Here is a 19,037-nt window from a genome sequence, read left to right as displayed (position 1 = left end):
AATACTTGCTGTTTGTCCAGGGGGTCAAATACTTGTTTTTCCTCATCAGATGGTTATCAATTTTAATAAATTCATATGATGTGATTTTCTGGAATTTTCTTTGGGATTCTGTCTTTCACTGTTAGAATGTACATATGATTAAAATTGTAGATTTTTGCATTCTTTGTAAGTGGGCAAACCTGCAAAATCCATAAGGGGTCAAATACTTATTTCCCCACTGTATATATATATATATATATATATATATATATATATATATATATATATATATATATATATATATATATATTGTTTAAGGTATTTACTTGACTAAGATTAAAAACATACTAATAAATACCTATTTATCTTTAATAATGCATCACAGACATTGCCCCAACTGGGATTCGAACCTACGACCCAGATAATAATTATTAAATATGCAGGAAAAAACGCAGCTTTTTCAGCACCTTGGACAGCGTTAATAATGCCGCAGCTTCATTGGCTGTCACTGGCTTCCACTTAGGCGTCGGGTCTTATAGAGACAAAGTCAGACCACTGTCTCCCAAAAGACACCAGATAATTAAACTAGGTAGCCTATTATCTGCATTATCTGCCAAATGTCATTAAAAGAGTATCATGTAAAAGCTTAAAAAAACTATGAAGCAATTTAAAAATGTAAGCTGAGTGACGGATTTGAGACTCAGCTTCCAGAGATAGCTCCATAAAGCCAAGATAGCCAGGGGTTAGGAGAGATAGAGCGAGGTAGTATCAAGTTCTACAACACTTCATCAACGCCCACCTCAGAAGCTATAACTTCCAGCTTCACAGTCTCGCAGCCACACCGCCACCTACGAATATGGAAATGGAATCGAGCTGTATTTAATGGCCTCCAATCTCTCACTTGTTTCACTGAGGGTGCATATTTGTTTTTTCTATTCATTCCCATGTAGGGCATACTCTCTGTTCATTTTCATGTCGGACACACTCTCTCTATCTCATAGTCACTGCAGACACTGAGTTCAGATTTTAAATTGCTTTAGTTTTGAAATTATTGCCGTTGATTTGGCTGACCATGCCCATTGGAATTGTGGGTAACGCCTGATACGTGCCATGTAAAAATGAATGTATGCGAATTCTCATGGCTCATCCATAAAATGGGAACTTTAATCAGGTATATATGGTCATGGTGAGTTGGGCTCTAAGCTAAATCACATTTCCTCTAGCCACGGCTGCCACTGTAGTACTTTGTCAGTTATTTTGTCTGCTGAAAATACGAGCCCATTAGATTGTGTTGTCGTTTTGTTATTTTTTAATGTGGCCTCTACTCGCTTAGAATCGAATCCTCATCTAAAGCGCCATGATGCCGGCCTGCATTACCATGTTCGGCCACAACGAGGTGTCAATGGGCAGGTGGCGCTCTTTCCCAATGCCTCACAGATCTGATACTACTGCTGGAGCCTCATCGTTTACACTTTTTTACATCTGTATTTATACAGTGCTTTTCTAGTTTTAACAAGTAGCCTACTAAAAGAACTTTTACATATTACAGGAGCCATTCGCACACAGGTGTGTGTGTGTGTGTGTGTGTGTGTGTGTGTGTGCGTTCTTATGGGGTGGGTGGGGGTGAATAACCAGTGATCAGTAAGTGTGGCCCTGATCTAAACATCTGATCTTTTCTCTGCTCTTGTCCTCTTCTTCCTCCTCCTCCTCTTCCAACTCTTCCTCCATGAACTTGTCCTGAGGTACATCCCATGTCCCTTATTTGATAGCTCCTCGACTCCTCTGTCCTCAGCTGAACCGGAAGTTATTCCGTCCCTCCTCAGTGAAGGCCGTCTCAAAGCTCTTATTTCTGTCCTGAGGGCCGAGGAGCGAGCTTCGAGGAGGGAACACCTCGGAGATATAGCCGATATCAGCCTTCCCTGAAGCTGTGCAGATCTCTCCCGTGACTCCTCGGTGGGAGGGACTAAGACGCGAGGAAGGGAGGCAAGTGGAGGACTCCAGGAGGCAATTTAAGCAACATGAGATGCAGCTCTGGTTGTCGTCCCCTGCCTCTCCCTCCTACTCTCCTTGCTCTCTGTCTATTGTCGGCATCCACTGTTCCAAGCAGGTAATCTGACCTTTGACCTATTTATAGGCCTATACTAAAAAGCAGTGATTGGTTAGTGATCATTTAAGCAAGTAGTGTTTACTCGTGTGAGGAGAGTGTGTGACCTGGTGAAAAAGTGTATCATTTTGATTGGTTGTGTTTGGAAAAGGACAGCAAGTCACTTCCTGTCAGATTTTTGTGTCTTTAGGGAGAGAAGCGTGTGTAGTGTGTTTTATGCAATTGAAAACTGAGTGAAAGGCTGAGAAATAGCTCATGGTCTTGGAGATTTGGTGTGTAGTTTTGCTCTTTAAATGAGAGGTTTCAAAAATCGGTTGACATGTAAAGATTTTGTGTGTAAGTAGTTGTAAAAACCTGTAACCTATTATGAAGCCTGTTCTTTTCATCTTCTGCAAAGTAATTACTTAGGCAAGTTAGGCTGCTCTAATTTTAAACTCTTTAGACTTTTCAGGATTCATAAGAGACTACTAGGTGTTTGTCAATGTCAAGGAAGGATTCTTCGAAGCCAGAATTTCGAGGATGCTACATCAAACTAATGTAACGTTAACATTATACCATCCACAGCGTTACACTGATAGCTTTCTCGTCTTTTCTGACAGGGACTAAGGAACAAACGGAGACGTTCATACGTCTACGTGTAGGCAGCAGGCAGCTGTTTACCAGGGGGAGGGACACCGCTGCCAACGGATATCGGTGAGAAGCTTCGCTATTGTTTAATGTTCACAAGTAATAGCTGTGTAATCTGCTTTTTATTCCCCCCCTCATTCACATAGGCTTATTTTGGAGATGATGGGGTTTGGAGGGAGGGTCTCCCACGACCAGGTCAAGAAGAAGTGGGATAACCTAAAAACGAAGTGGGAGATATAATGTTTTATCTGAAGCACTTACATTGCCTTGTTCCTGAAAGGTGCTATAGAAATAAAGGTGCCTTAACCTTCGACCTCCAGCCTGTCACCAGAGCCTAGGAAAGCTTTTGTCTTGTGCCTGGGTCATAGAGAACACTGTGGTCCCTGTCTGTCTAGGAAGTGACACTGACTGCCATGCCATCTAGCCATTAAGTTATATTGCAGCAAACGCTGTCTGCGTTTTTGAAAACTGTAGCCACACTTGTGTCTGCATTTACTGGCATTGTATGTGTGTGTGTGTGTGTGTGTGTGTGTGTGTGTGTGTGTGTGTGTGTGTATTTTAAATTTCTGTGTGGTTTGGTACCAAATTGATGTGTTTAAATTGTCTAATACTAGTTATTGTCTTCTTAAATAAGTTCAAATTCACCCCTTGGTCTGTTATTCCTGAGTCCTAGTTCTAGATCTCCTTCAAACCTAGACTCTGGGCCTAGCAGCTGCTGTCAGTGAGTAACTACAGTGATACACTAACTTGTTTATTTTTTTTTTTTATTAGGCTACTTGTTTTGCAGCTCTTCTGGATATTTGCTCCTAGTCTGTGTGAACTTTCTACAAAGTTAGTTAACTGGTCCCTCTTCAGTCATATATGTAAGGAGTAGAGGCATTTTGACTTGCTCTAGTGTGGTTATTGTGTTCACAATATGTAGCTATATTACCATCAAAATGTGACTGCAAAGTAAAGAGGTGTTCTAAATAATATGTAGCCCTGGCTAAATTTCATTTAGATATTTATTGAAATTATTTTAATGCAATGTAATTGGTCTAAGATTATCTAGTATTCTTTTATCCTTGCCAGACTTTGGAATATGAGTAATCAAACCTTGTTTCATCGTTGGCATCGATTGTTTATTCTCTATGCATTCTTGCAGTGCTTTGAACAGCATATTTCTAATATCATTCCAAAAAAACTTATAGAAGCTAGCGGTGAGTCCATCAGAGCCAGGGGATTTGTTTACTGACAATTTCAAATTAACAGCATCTAATTCTTCTATTCTTAAATCTGATTCACAAATTCCTTTAAATACATCATCAATGGTTGGTATGAAGTTTATGACTTTGTCAAAGAAGCTATTGGAATCAGTACAGGAGTATGCAGATGTATAGAGCTTACTGTAAAAGGTGAAAACTTCTTTTTCTATTACTTTAGTTTGATTACATTCTATTCCCTCTACCAGTAAGCTTGTTATCGCCTTCTTTTCCTGTCTTCACTTTTCTAAGTTGCAAAAAGTGTTTTTTTCTCCCTCCTCAATCCATTTGGCTCTTGACCTTACAAACCCACCTTGAGCTCTTTTGAGATATATATTGTAATTGTAATTTCATTAGTTTCTCTTTGTCTTGTCTGTGTCTCTTTGTTTCTCTGGGCCTACTACAGCACTGGCTGATTTCATAAAACAGGTTACTTTCCTCTTTTTGCCTTTGCTTATTAAGCTCTTTGCTAAATTTTATAGAAAATTCTCTAACTTTGTATTTTACATATTCCCACTTATTGCAATAATTATTTATGGATTTGGCAGCTTCAATTTCATTAATTATTTCTTTTATTTTTGAACAGTAGTCCTTATTTCTTAGCAAATTAGTATTAAATTTCCAGTACCCTTTGCTGTTCATTTTCCTACAAGTTGGATTTAGTGTTATTTCTGCTAAACAGTGATCAGTTAAAGGGGCTTTAGACATTGAAACTTGAAAGGTAGACTCTCCGAATGAACTAGCAGTCAGACAGTAGTCTATTCTAGATTTACATGTACCATTGGGTTTGTACCATGTGAACTGTTTTTCCTCTGGGTTTAAAACTCTCCATATATCAACCAGGCAGTTATTATTCATAAATTCTCTAATTATGGGGTTGTAATGATTGCTGTAAAATTTAGAAGGCCATCTATTTTTCCATTCATCTGGGGTCATATTCCAGTCACCTCCCATTAGAATGAAATCTATGGGGTTGAGGGCTTTAAACTCTGATATAGTATTTGTAATCTTATCAAGCATTTGTTTGTTTTGAGCAACAGTTCTATATCCATACTACAGTGGTGTGTTGTATGCAAACAGCATTGTTAGTGTAGTTTATTTATTTAGCCTTTACCTCAGATTACATATAACCAAATAATAATTTTAAAGTCTATGTTCTGCTCTTTCAATGGGTTGTCTTAGTCCGTTTTTTAGCACTAACAGTCACAGATATTCAAGCAGTTTAGCACCACGGATTTTGTTTTCTAGTTTATGCTCACCTTTCTTTGAAAAGTCAGATCCCAATTGTTTCCCCTCATTTTGTGTTCTCTCCTCCTCCTGTCTTTCCTTTCTTTTTGGTAGCATGATTTGGCTTTCTTTGAGAAAGACATTTCTACAGCAGAAGTTTGCGCTCCACCAGACGCTCACCTGATCTAGCTAACGTAAACAAAATGCGTGCAGATGGACTAAACCATTTGGCGCATTAGCAAGGGGGGTGTGAGACCTTAGATAGTCTTTTTGTGTATACAAAATGTAGTTAGTCGATCAACCAAGTTATTCAGCCAATACACTAACTTTACATTTCATCTGACATGCATTATGAAATTTAATTAGGAAATGAAAATATCCTGGTGAAATAAAATATATTCCAGACTTTTCAAGGGCCCTCTCTCCCCTTTGGGCCCTGGTAATCAGTATTGGTTTTACCCCCAGTCCGACGCCCCTGCAACTGGGGTCCCTCAAGGTTACATCCTGGGTCCCCTCCGCTCCCTTCTCTGTACACCAACTCTCTTGGTTCTGTTATTCACTCACATGGCTTTTCCTATCACAGCTACACAGACGTCACCCAACTAATTCCCTCTTTTCCCCAGTCTAAAACACAGGTAGCAGCTCGCACCTCTGCCTGTCTGACTGACATCTCTCATTGGATGTCCACACCAAGGTTATTATTGGAAGCAGTACTCAGATTATTTACTTACTGTAGAAGTATTTCACGGCTGAAAAGATGGTTGTTTTTTATAAATTGGTGCTACATTGCCCAAGAAACTGGCGGTCAGCTGGTTAAAGTGCAAACAAGTATTATATATAATGTTTTATACATATGTAAGATGAAATTAATGTTACTGTATATGTATGATGAATGTAGTGAAGTAAAATGTATAAAGTAGCATTAAATGGAAATACTCAGCCAACACTTATTGGTCAGATGGGTCTAGGGGGGCGGAAGCAAAAACGTAAATACAGGAAGAAGGTGCTGTGTTTTGGACTAGTGCATATTTCTCTCATCTCTATGATATAATCAGCTCATTTCATTTAAATAATCGGACATTGTTTCGTGAGCGATTTGATAACGTCGATACACTCTATCATTCTGCTATCTGGTTTGCCACAAATTCCCCTGTCATCAAACTCCACTGCACCCTTTATTCACTAGTCAACTGCTGCTGCTAGTGACTGGAATGCTATGCAAAAGATTCTTAAACGGAACAAACTAATTTACCTTTCATCTTTCAAAAACACCATCTAATCCGTGTTCACCGACATCTGCAGTTGCTTTTCCACATCATAATTTTCCAGCTAAACATTTGTATGTTATTCTCTCATATTCACGCATGTACCTGTCCACTTCTCTCGTTATACGGTAAACGTTATGTATATATGTTAGGCCCCCATAAGAACCTGTTCTTAATGACTTGTGCTGTGCTTACTGAGACTTCGCTCTGCTCTGCCGACTTTTCCGGCAGCTGGTTTGACCACGGAGGTGCGAGTGATAGCGAGCTTGACCGCAGTCTATTTTTGTAGGGAGAATCATTGAAGCTGCTACAGTTTGCTGCTTAGCAGCATTGTAGATTACAAAGCACACCTGACTACAGGAGATGCTTAGCTCAGACTTGCGGAGTACATAGTTAGTGCGATTCAAGGTCGGATCACATTCTCACCAAAACGAAACAGCTCTAGAGTTTGTCCAGTCTGCTGTATATGATCTGTGTTACATTAACTTTTTGTCTTCTCTTTCAGGTTTGCGCAATCAATGGATCGGTGGTATTTTGGTAATTGGTTTTATTGGTGCCACTCTAGCTATGATTGGAGCCAAGCTTTACCCCATACTAAAACAGTTAAAGGTAAGATTAAATAATGTTTTGTATCAACATATTCTTAATGCAAAGACAATACGACAGATTATTTATATGAATCTCATCTTTAGACAGTTTTATCTTCTCAGCTGTTGGTATTTACATCAGGGTTTGTGTTTTATTGAATTTAACTCATAAACTGTATATTTTCTTCCTGCAGAGAAGAAGAGACAATCCCAAAATACAACACAATGATGATCATCATTAATTAAATGAATAGTTTGAATGTCACAAAGCTCAGTCATAAAACTGCCCACTGGACTGTTGTTGAGAACGTTAAACTGTAGCTTTGGTAACTTTCTATGACGCCTGTCTCTATACTGCTTTATAAACACAGTTATAATGTGTTATAATCAGCTTATAATGCTCTATAAGTATAGTTATAAGCACTTATGAATAATCATAATGCTTTATAACTATAATCATAACACACTATCAAGAATTTTTATAATGACTTATAAGGTCAAGTATTATAATACTCAGACTTTCCAGGATCATAGTGTATTACATGTCTCATAACTTAATACATTATAATCATTTTATAATGCATAATAATCACTGCTATAAGGCATTATAATGTGATTGAACTCTATGCAATTTTGTAAGATAAAAGAATATTTATTTGTTTAAGTCAGGTCATAACAGAAATTGAGTGCTCTAAAATGATGGACATTTCACCACTACCTTGTAACACTAATTAAACAACTGATTATGACAATAGCATTACACTTTTCCTCAATCCAAAATCAGGAAGGATGATATGTATGCATGTTACATATGGCCCTGCTAATATTTGCGATGCCCACTCTCTTGTGAGAGTACGAAATACATTGTTACATAAATAATCACATTCCCCAAAGTAGAATATTAGTTTAACATGTTTCTCTTTGGAAATGATAATATAATAATACTGATCAATGTGGTAGAATTTGCTTTACTGACTGAGATCTTATTACTTTAATCCATTGACAATGAACATTACAGCACTAACACTAACTGTTAACTTTTTGCTGCTAATAATTTGTTTTCTTTGCTCCGGTTGCTGTATCACAAGCACATGTCCTCTCTCTCGCGCAATCATGAAGGTGCGTCATGATCTGTCAATCAAATAAAGCTAGAGGCGGGACTTGACCAGTATCTCTCTGAGTGGCTGATGTCTCTCCACCAGTTTAGATAAACAAAGTAACACATACATAGGCTATTTAAAAATGTTCTGTCACTCAGTTACACCAAATTGATTTTAAATATGAGGCTACAATATATTACAACCCTGAGAAATACACTATGATCCTTGCAAAATAATGATCCTGAGGGACAAGCTCACTTCAAAGGGCTATAATTTGAGTAAATTGAGTACATTACATTAGTTAGATGTCCATCATTCTTTTGTTCTTTACCAAACATTTGTTTTCAAATTGCAGTACTCAATTTCTGTTATGACCTGTAACATGTAAATTCATTTTACAAAGTTTTCAGTTCTTCTTGAATAGATTTAAATATGTTTTTCACTTTACTTGAAGCACCCAATGACCACTTAAAGTGACTTATAATCACATTATAATGCCTTATCGAAGTGATTATTATGCATTATAAAATGATTATAATGTATTAAGTTATGAGACATACTATAATACACTATGATCCTCCGAGTATTATAATACTTGACCTTATAAGTCATTATAGAAATGCTTTGTGTTATGATTATAGTTATAAAGCATTATGATTATTAATAAGTGCTTATAACTATACTTCTATAGCATTATAAGCATTTAAAATGCATTATAGAGACAGGCTTAATAGAAAGTGCTACCGTAGCTTTGTTTGACCATAAAGTAACAAAAATATTATTAACACAATTTTAAATTCTAAAACTCACAGGCAGCTGGTGAAGAATTACTGTTTATGTTCTCATATGATCAGTTAGATCAAATCAGTTAATACTTATACCGGATCTTTTCTTTATGATTCTCAGCTAAAGGAAATCACAATTGTCACTGAATTTAATTTTAAAGGGGACATATTATGAAAAACTTTTTTTTAGTGCTGTGCAGAAACATTTATGTATCTTGAGAGCAGACCAAACCGTCAGTTTCAACAAGCCATTCCGATTTGGCTCCCCTTCCTACTCATCTCAGGTCGTTTATTTGCATCCATGTTTACTTCTCTTGCTTCCTTTCCTCACGTTTCACCCTGATTTTCAACTGGGTGCGGCTCAAACAGACAAACTGTTCAAGATGCAGTTGTAGTCCATCCTCAGTGGGACATGTGTTCTGGGCATGCCCCTCCCTCAAACATTACTGGGGACAAATATTTGCCTGCAGCTACTTGCAATGTGCAGGTCTGCAACTTTCTGAAACCTGTCAGTTTACACCAATGAGATGAGACGGTGTATCCTCTCCATAGCAACGACTTTGTCGCCTTGCGTCTAAATATGAGTGTTGATAACAGTGATAGTGAAATACTTGCTACAGTTGCATTTCTAGTAGGGATGAATATATAATATAATGGATTATGGTTAATTTTATTTCTATAGTTGCAGGAGTAGCGAGGGGGGGGGGGGTTATAGTCACATGGTTTGTCCTCTTACATAGCTGTCTTTGTATTGTCTGTTTTTTAATAGCTTAAAATACAACTGAGAAACGTGAAAAGAGCATAATATGTCTCCTTTAAAAGAAAAATACCTGCTAGCAGATCATCAGTTAATCGCAGGGTCGGTGGTTTGATCCCTGATCCCTCTTGGCCATAACTGTCCTTGAGCAAGACACTGAATCCCAAATTGCTCCCGATGGTCAGACAGCTCCTTGCATGGTGGCTCGCTGTCATCGGGGTGTGAATGGATGAATGAAATATAAACTGCTTTATTAATATTATCCTGCTGCTTGTAGTTCTTAAAAGTACAACTGAGCTAGATGTTATGGGCATTACAAAAAAAACATAAGACAACAGCCTGCTGTCACAATGTAAAAGAAGAATTTTTTGTAATATATAATGTGACTTTTTTATTTTATTTTTATATTTGTGTCATTGACATAATTCTGTCCAAGCAGGTTCTGCTTCTTTTTCTAAGGTGCTAAGACAGAGTTTGTCAGGTTGAACTAGAAACTGTTGTTGGCTGTGATATCAGAATTGTGCATGTATGGCGATGTTTGATCTCATGCTCTCGCAGGTTAATGCGCTTCATCTTCTATCCAAACGTTTGAATAAAACATGAAATATGTCAAACTGTATGTTGTGACTTTTTTGGATGTTTCTGTGTTCAAACTTTGATAAAAGAAACAAACTACAAACATACTTCTGATACTACAACATGTTTCTTGGCTGCTCAACAGGTGTTTTTTATTTATTATTTTCTCCATTAAGCGATTGATTGATTGGTTGATTGATTATTTGATAGGTTATTTAATGATTTATTGGTTTAGTGACTAGAGTAATTTTCAATTTTGGCCACTAGGTGGAGGTCTTCCTTCAGTTTTATGGCAGCTTGTGAGCCTCACTAGTAGTCCAATGTAATAAAACTGAAGGGTTGGTAAAGTAACTTTTGACTGGAAGTTATGGTTTAACTACAGAAAAGGATTTGGGCTAATGTGAAACAAATATTTGAGTTCTGATTTTAAAGGCAGAATTCTGATTAGACAATTCTTATAGAAAATCCATAAACATGGCTAAAGCTGCAACGATTAATCGATTAGTTGTCAACTATTAGATGAATCTCCAACTATTTTGATAATCGACTAATTTGAGTTTGAGTTATTGTTTATGAAAAAGGGTAAAACCTCTCTGGTTCCAGCTTGTTAAATGTGAATAGCTTTTAGTGTCTTCTCTCCTCTGTGACGGTAAACTGAATATCTCATAAAAAGCATTTGAGGATGTCATCTTGGGCTTTGAGAAACACTGATCAACATTTTTCACAATTTTCTGATAATCCACAGATAAATTGACGATGACAATAATCGTTAGTTGCAGCCCTTTAAACTTTACTATTGAAAATCTTAACCCTTGTGTTGTCCTTCATCTCACCGGAACACGCGGCCTCGTCCTTCGGCTCTGCGGGACCCTGGCTTATTGTGATTCTATGCATTTTCTATTAGCCTCGCGGCCTCGTCCTTCAGGTCCCCGGGACCCTCGCTTATTCTGTTATTCCATGTCACATGTTCGCCTCGCCTGACCTCGCCGCCACGGCTTTGATGAGCGCGGCGGACGCTTGCGTGCGAGGGAGACGCGAGCGCCTCTCGATGAACAGCTCGTAGGAGGTGAAAAAGTTGTCACATGTCACACAGGCCCTCGGTCATGTCCAGCACCACGCGGGCGCCCTGATTCCTCTCGGGCACATGTGTACAGTATGTGTGTGTAATACAAGTGTTTAGTAGGTTGAGGATGAGGTTTGTTTCTTTCCCTTTTCTCTTACCCTTTCTGTGTTATTACTACTACAAGCCAGGCCAGGGTTCCCCGAATACCATTGAATAATGTATGGGTCCCCGAGACCCGAAGGCCAGTAGAAATACCACGGAATAACGTACGGGTCACAGAGACCCAAAGGCCAGAGCTGCGGTAGTAGAGAAATACCACGGAATAACGTACGGGTCACAGAGACCCGAAGGCCAGGGCCGCGGTAGCAGAGAAATACCATTGAACACTGGCCAGGCCCGAAGCGCAACGCCAGGCCAATACAAAAAGTCAAATAAACTGAAAGGGTCCCTGTGACCCAAAGGACATTAAACAAAGACCGAAGAAGTTGTTGTTAGCGTGAGACAGGTGAAAGTAACTGTAAAGATGTAATGCTGCCCGTTGCATTAAACTTGCGAACATATGTGGATGTTGTGGACATTCAGTTCTTCATTAGAAGATACAACATGATCTACCTCACGTTCTGGTAAGGAAAGCCGTGAACGCACATCTATCCAAATTACTTCATCGCGGTTCAACCTAGTCGCACCTCCTCAGTCCTGTCTATGGTTTCAATTGTGCTGCGCTAAGTCATCCAGCAGAGTTGGCAGCCGGCAGGTAATCTGCATGTACGGCAGTACACAGAACTGGTTGGAAATTGTCAGACCTTACCATAAGTTACCAGCTAACATTAGCACTAGCTAGAGAACGGGTCAAATTAATTTCCTTGTTTCTGTTATGAAGACGAGACGTGTGTGTGACTCGAACATCTCACATTGACCAACAAAACGTACAGCGAAAAACATTTCAACCTATATACATTTAACATCAATGTACGCTGTAACATTTTTTCACCCTAAAGTCGCTGAAGCTGCTGCAGTTTCAATACTGTCTGCTGTCTGCAGCGGGCAGGGCTGCTGCTCCATTTCCCTCGCAACTGACACACGCACACGCACACGCACGCACGCACGCACGCACGCGCACACACACGGTGGATGCAGGAAAAAACGCAGATGAGACGACATGATGACCTAAATTGAGGACAGCTACACTCGTTATTGTAAGTGCAATGATAAGTTAAAGTCCAATATCAAACCGTATGAATGTGTGTGTGTTTGTTTGTGTGTGGCCAGGATATGAAATTAACTAACAATGTAAAGATCAACAATATGACATCAGACATATATGTTCATATTTGATTCATTCAATAAATTATAATTTTTTGTCTTAAATCCACCAGCCATTTTCATATTATACCAACAGCATCCTGAGTCTTTTTGCTAAGGTTCCTAGGAAATCTCAGCCCAGAGTAATTAATTAATAGTAATAATTATTATTCTCCCCAAAACAACTTTCCTTTTTATTTTTAAAGAACTATACAAAAAGAATTGCAACTTTGTTCTGCAACTTCATTGCAACAAACATACAAAAGACATTGCAACTTTTATCGCAATTTTTTACAAAAGCTCCCGTGAAATCAGGCATTTTGGGCCGCAACAATCTCAAAAAAAACGCAGCGAAATCCTGGAAGGACTGTCCTAGTGTGTTTTTTCTGGTGTTATGGTGGACATTCACCAGTGTTTTTTTTTTGTTGTGGTGCGCGTAGGCTACTCCTGATTTTGTCATCTCTTATATGCCGTGTCTGTATGATCGTCTCCTGTCCTATTCACGGTAGCCTACTCGTGGACATTGCGCCGTCATCACGAGCTGTAGTCGGGGGGGCCCGCCTTGATAATCCTGCATAGGGGCCCGGTGTTGGCTCGTTACGCCACTGCACCCGTATATTCTGTCTAATAGACCAGCGACTGTTTGATTACAGTGTTTGGTGCACTTGACAAAGTGCACTGTGAGCGCTAAATGAACATGTGAAAAATGCAACAACGTTACAACTATAACCCCGAATCGCACCAAGTCTACAGAATGAAAGGTGTGAACGTGCCCTTAGACTCCAGAATGACTTCATATTGTGTAAAATTAATTTGATCATCTTCAGTTCAATCAAACAAGGTAAATATGTGAAACATTTGCGGTCAGGTTTTCACAGTAGATGTGTGTTTTTATTGAACCCATTTAAAAAGACAAATGCACAGATAAGAGATTTATTTTAAAATAAATATATATATATATATATATATATATATTTTAATAATTGAAATGTGGCAGTAAAACCAGATCACCCGGAATGCACCAACACTATTTTAAAATTTTAACCTGCAAGTTTTTGAAAGGTGGCAGGTAACCGGATCACCCAGTTTTTTTGGGGGGGAGGGGGAGAGGGGGGATCGAGGTGAAGTGGAGGAGAGAAAGGTTGATGATGTTAATCCTCTTTCTTCTCCTTCTGCTCCTCTTCTGTCACTCTAGGCTCCTTTTATTTCTTCTGTCTTTTCAATCCCTCCTCTCTCTTCGCCTGCTTCTTCCTCTCTCTCTTGACTTTTTTCTCCATCTCCTCTTTTTCCTTCTTCTGTCTTTTCAATTCTTCCTTCTCTTGCTTCTTATTTTCCTCCTTCTGTTGATTCTCTTGCTCCTCCGCCTCTTTCGTCTCCTTCTTCAGCCTCTTTTCTTCCGCCTTCTGGGCCTTCTCTTCCTTCTCTTCCTGCTTTTTCATTCTGGCCTTCTCCTTGTCTGTTTTTTGAGCCGGCTCCTGCAGGCTAAGGAGATTGACCTTAAGATCAGAGTTTTGCGCTTTTAGGATCTTGATTTTGTTCTCCATTTGGCTCTCTTTGGTAATCCACTCCGTCTCCATCCTTCTGCTGTTCTTTTCGAGCTCCTGGAGGCTGTGGTTTTGTACCTGAAGATCAGAGTTTTGCTCTTTTAAGATCTTGATTTCGTTCTCCATTTGGCTCTCTTTGTTAATCCACTCCTCCAGCCTTCTGCTGTTCTTTTCGAGCTCCTGGAGGCTGTGGTTTTGTACCTGAAGATCAGAGTTTTGCTCTTTTAAGAGCTTGATTTCGTTCTCCATTTGGCTCTCTTTGTTGTTCCACTCCATCTCTCTGCTCTCTCTTTCCAGCTCATGCCGTTTCTCAAAGCTCTCTTTTGCAGCGAGCTCACACGTCATTTGGTCTTCCAGAGTGGCGAGTTTTGTTTCAAACTCTGCCTCCCTCTGGATGATCTGCCTTTCCTTCTCCGTGAGCTTGGCTTCGCTCTCCAAATACTTCACTTTGAGAGCCGTCTTCATCTTCATCAGATCATCCTTTTCCTGGACGACATGGCTCAACTTCCTATCATTGTCCTCTGCCAGAGTTTGGAGCTTTGCGTCCTTGTCCATCAAATTGTGGTTTGATATGGTTGATAATATACCATTAATCTTCTTCTCCTGGCTCTCTCTGTTCCTCTCTTGCTCCTGTCTCAAGAGCCTGACGACCCGGTTGAACTCACCAGTCCAGTGAAGTTTGGCTGACAGGGAGATGTTCTTCTCTTCCTTCAAACTTTCTCTGAGAGAGTGAATCTCTTCATTTTTCTCCTTCTCCTTGATCTTACTCTCCTTTTGGAAATTTTTCCTTATGGTTCTCTCTGAACGTAGAGCCGTCAGGATTTTCCTTTTCTCTTCCTCAAGGCCAGCATTTTCAGAGACCAGCTGGTTGATTCGTTCTTGAGTTTCCAGTTGGTCTTTCTTCCGGTCCTCAACGACTGTCGCCGGCATTGTTGCCATGATCGCTGAACAAAAGTATTTGTTGCGATAGTGGAGTACTGCAGTGTAGAGTAGTATTGCTCTGTTGTTGTAGTACGGAAGTTTTGGTCTGTCACAAAAAGAGATGTGTCGGTAATGAGTTCAGACTGTTAAGTGCCTGTAAGCACCCAGGATTGTATTCTAAACAGAACCATAGAATGCCATGGAAGGTTTAGAATGTGTCACACTGTGACATGTCACTCTTCATGACAAGTTCCAGAATGTGATGGCCATAGATCATATACAGAACATGTTCCTTATCAATTCAATTCAATTCAAGGGGCTTGATTGGCATGAATGTTTCAATAACAATGTTGCCAAAGCATCAGACAAAACATATTAAACATTATATGTACATTAACACAATATTAGGATGGGTTTATATCATTTTATAAATCTATTTGTATGGTTATTAAGCAATATGAAACAAAAAGTACATTTTAATAAAAATATGTACAGATATTTAAAACTGGGATCTTTGTGTGTGTGTGTATGTATCTATGGTGATGACACACTGTGTGATGTTAGGCTGCATCAGATGACTTCTCCAGACTGAAAAACGGCAAAATAGAAGTATATAGCCCAATATTTCGGCACATTTTCTTAAAAAGCCAACTTCTATTATGCATTTATGTCACTACATGGGACTCACACAAAGTGTACTGTACACATTCTACTACCTGGAATAGTTTAAACATGTTTGCTGCTGTCTTCAAGATGCCTCCTTCACAAGCGTCTCTTTCAGTTTGGGCCGTGATGTTCAGCTCCCATTTGAGGTCCTGGGAGATGATGGAGCCCAGGAAGTGGAAGGACAAGAAGAAGACAATGTTGACTGTGGGGGTCACCCCAGGGTGATGGAGGCGGGTGGGCTGCGCCCTTCCTAAACTCCCAACCCACTCTCACAGCAGTTCGTGAAATGGTCACGTAATTTAATCTATTGATTTGTGTATACGGACACGTTTATCTCGTTTATTTTTTGTTTGGTCAGCAAGGTTTTTTAAACTAATGTAGTAAGAGCGACTACGGTAGCGAGTAGTATGAAAAGCCGAAAAGCCGCGTAGGGAGAGTGGTTGGGGGGGTGGATAGGTCAAAAAACACAGGACTTTGTGTCCCGCGTGTCACGTTTCCTTTCCCCGTTCTTCTTTTCCTAAACCCAACCGTCCCATTGCTGTCCCGCGTCCCCCAGAGACCTGTTCTTCTTTTCCTAAACATAACCTTAACCATAACCAGCTTGTCCTGTAGCAGAACAGGGAGGACGGTGTTGAAGGCAGAGCTTAAGTCCACAAACAGGATCCTGGCGTAGGGTCCAGAGTAGTCCAGGTGCCGGAGGTTGAAATGAAGAGTCACGTTGACTGGGTCGTCTACAGACCTGTTGGTTACTGCAGGGGCTCCAGGAGTGGGTTGGTGGGGGGCTTTGGCTTGTAGTTGGTGATCTGTCTGAGCCCTTTCCAGACAGAAGCAGAGTATTTAGCTGAAAACTGTTGTTGGAGTTTCTCAGATTACAGTTTTTTAGCATCTCTCACCGCCTTACTAAACCTGTACTTTGACTCTTTCAACCAGTCGCTGTCTCTACTCCTAAACACCTCTTCTGTCACCAACCTTAGCTGTCTGAGTTTGGCTGTGAACCAGGGCTTGTCGTTATTAAACCTCTTACAGAGTTTACTATAACAGCTATTCTTTACTATTCTGTATAACAGAGACAACTTAAGACACTTCAGTTTGTAATTCCAGAGTTATTAATAGGTGCAAAGAAAATAGTTTTTTACACTTTTGACCTTAAAATGGTCTTTTCTATTCTGATTATTTTTCAAAACTGCATAACAACTTTTGCTGCCATATAAATACAGAAGCATCCGTATTGATACATGTATCAGAAAGGATGTGTCACAATATATTGATGTATTTATATTTGGAGCACAGCCCTATTTAAAGCCTTGTTCCATGTGCCCCTTTTATACTTTGAGCACCTGCCCCTCCAAAGGTCTCTGCACGGCCCTGGTGGTCATTCATAGTTTTGATGCCTTCAGTGAGAATCTACAATGTAAATAGTCATGAAAATAAAGGAAACGCATTAAATGAGAAGGTGTATATATATATATATATATACATATATAAAATGATTACAATAAAGGAATATAGTTTTACAAAATACAAACATAAAATTTAAGAAAATTAAATTTATAAACTGGGGTCAGTTTATAACTGCATTCAGAGGAAGCATCTTTCTGCTGGTGAGTGGTGTCATGGCGCCCTCTGGTGGACACCATCAGGAACTACAAGCAGAGCACCAGGAAACAAACACACAAATTAAAACATGTTTACAGTTTTTATTATTTTAATTTAAATGTTTTTATCTCATACACTGACAACAATTTTTAAATAAAATTCATTTAATTGTATGTTTTTATTTTGTCACCCGATATCCCTTTTATTTTGATCATTTTTATTTAATATAAATATATTATTTAAATAAATTATTTAAAATACTTTTTTCAATAATAATGATTAAAATTAACAAAAATTGTCGCCAGTGTATAAGATAAACAAATTCAGATTAAATAATAAAAACTGTAAACACCACTCACCAGCAGAGAGATGCTTCCTCTGAATGCAGCCCAGTGGCTACATCTGACAGAAGAAAAAGTTATTTATGAAAAAATAACAATAAAATCGCAATATTCAGCAGGAAAAAAAAATATATAAGAAAAACGAAAAAAAAAAGAATGAAATTGTTAATACAGAAAATAAACAAATAAATTAAGAAAAAAGTAATTATGAGAAAATTAAGAATTAAATTGTTGATCATTGATTGTTGTTGTAAATCATCATTGTTGATCATTGATTGTTGTTGTAAATCATTTCAGAAAAAGGGATTTCGGGAAAAAATCTTAATATTCAGAAATAAAAAAGGAAAACTAATTTAAAGATGCAGTAAGTAAGTCTTATAAAACTAACTTTCCGTCATATTTGCTGAAACTGACCCTATGTTCCAGTAGAACTACATGAATTATGTAAAATAAAAATAAAAAGACAGCTCCTCCTACAGCCTGTAGTGCCATTGGAAAATTCCACCGCTACCGGTTGATTTTCTCCAATCAGGGCCGCAGGGGGGGTCTATCTGCCTGTCAATCACTGCTCAGGCACACGCATGTATAGCGTTATCCCCTCCCCGCGCACGAGCTGCAGAAAAGTTTTCCAAAACTCCGTGAATAATGGAGTGGCTTTTCAGAGGTGGCGTGGCTGCAGGATTTTAAAGATCTGAAGAACGATGCAGATGTAGCCACATTTCCTCTCAACAGGTAATATAATTACCATGCATGATTTATCTTTCACTTGGTTATTAGTAGTCAAAAGTCCACAAAGCTACGTTGGTGAGGATGATAGTAACGTTAGCACAGTGGTCGGTCTGATGTGATGCTGAAATGGCTAACGGTAGCCTGCTAGTTAGCATCGTTTTACTGTTGGTGAGTAAAGTTAACGTTGTGTTAGTGTTTAGTTATTGAACATGTTGTCTGTCTGACATGCCTAGGCAGTTCTGTCAAACTCCGTTGTGTGGGAGGGGCTTAGGATATGGTTTGGGCTGCAGCAGAAAGGGGGGAGGGACTGAGAAGTTGTCGATGTCCAAATTTGTTGGCAAAGTCCTGGATCTTCACAATCTTACCTACTGCAGCTTTTATGGAGTAAAACAATGAGAATAAAATCGTAATATGCAGCAGAAAAGAAATGTAAAAGGACAAAGTGATTATATGAAAAAAGTTGTAATAATATAAAACCATTTCACGATCAAAATTCGATTCATTGTACAATGAAATTTTGATTGTGATTTCCATTTCCCCGCCCTGGTGGTTCACCGGGTGCTGTGCACACTCGGGTTTGAGTCCTGGGCAGGGCCCTTTGCTGCATCTCGTCCCCTCTCTCTCTGT

General features: G+C 39.0%; 1 protein-coding gene across 1 annotated transcript; it reads right to left on the bottom strand.

Annotated features, from left to right (window-relative positions):
- Positions 1 to 1,767: 1,767 nt before the first annotated feature.
- LOC114554981 (trichohyalin-like) lies at positions 1,768 to 15,206 on the bottom strand. Its single transcript, XM_028577101.1, has 2 exons — positions 13,937 to 15,206; positions 1,768 to 1,942 (listed from the first exon to the last, which is right to left on the bottom strand). The coding sequence occupies exons 1-2, from the start codon at positions 15,094 to 15,096 to the stop codon at positions 1,768 to 1,770; spliced, it is 1,335 nt and encodes a 444-aa protein (XP_028432902.1). The 5' UTR covers positions 15,097 to 15,206.
- Between the last annotated feature and the right edge of the window lie 3,831 nt (positions 15,207 to 19,037).

This window comes from Perca flavescens, chromosome 4, assembly GCF_004354835.1.
Source record: "Perca flavescens isolate YP-PL-M2 chromosome 4, PFLA_1.0, whole genome shotgun sequence".
NCBI lineage: Eukaryota > Metazoa > Chordata > Actinopteri > Perciformes > Percidae > Perca > Perca flavescens.
The sequence above is the reverse complement of the archived record's forward strand: the minus strand, read 5'-3'. Positions and strand labels throughout refer to the sequence as shown.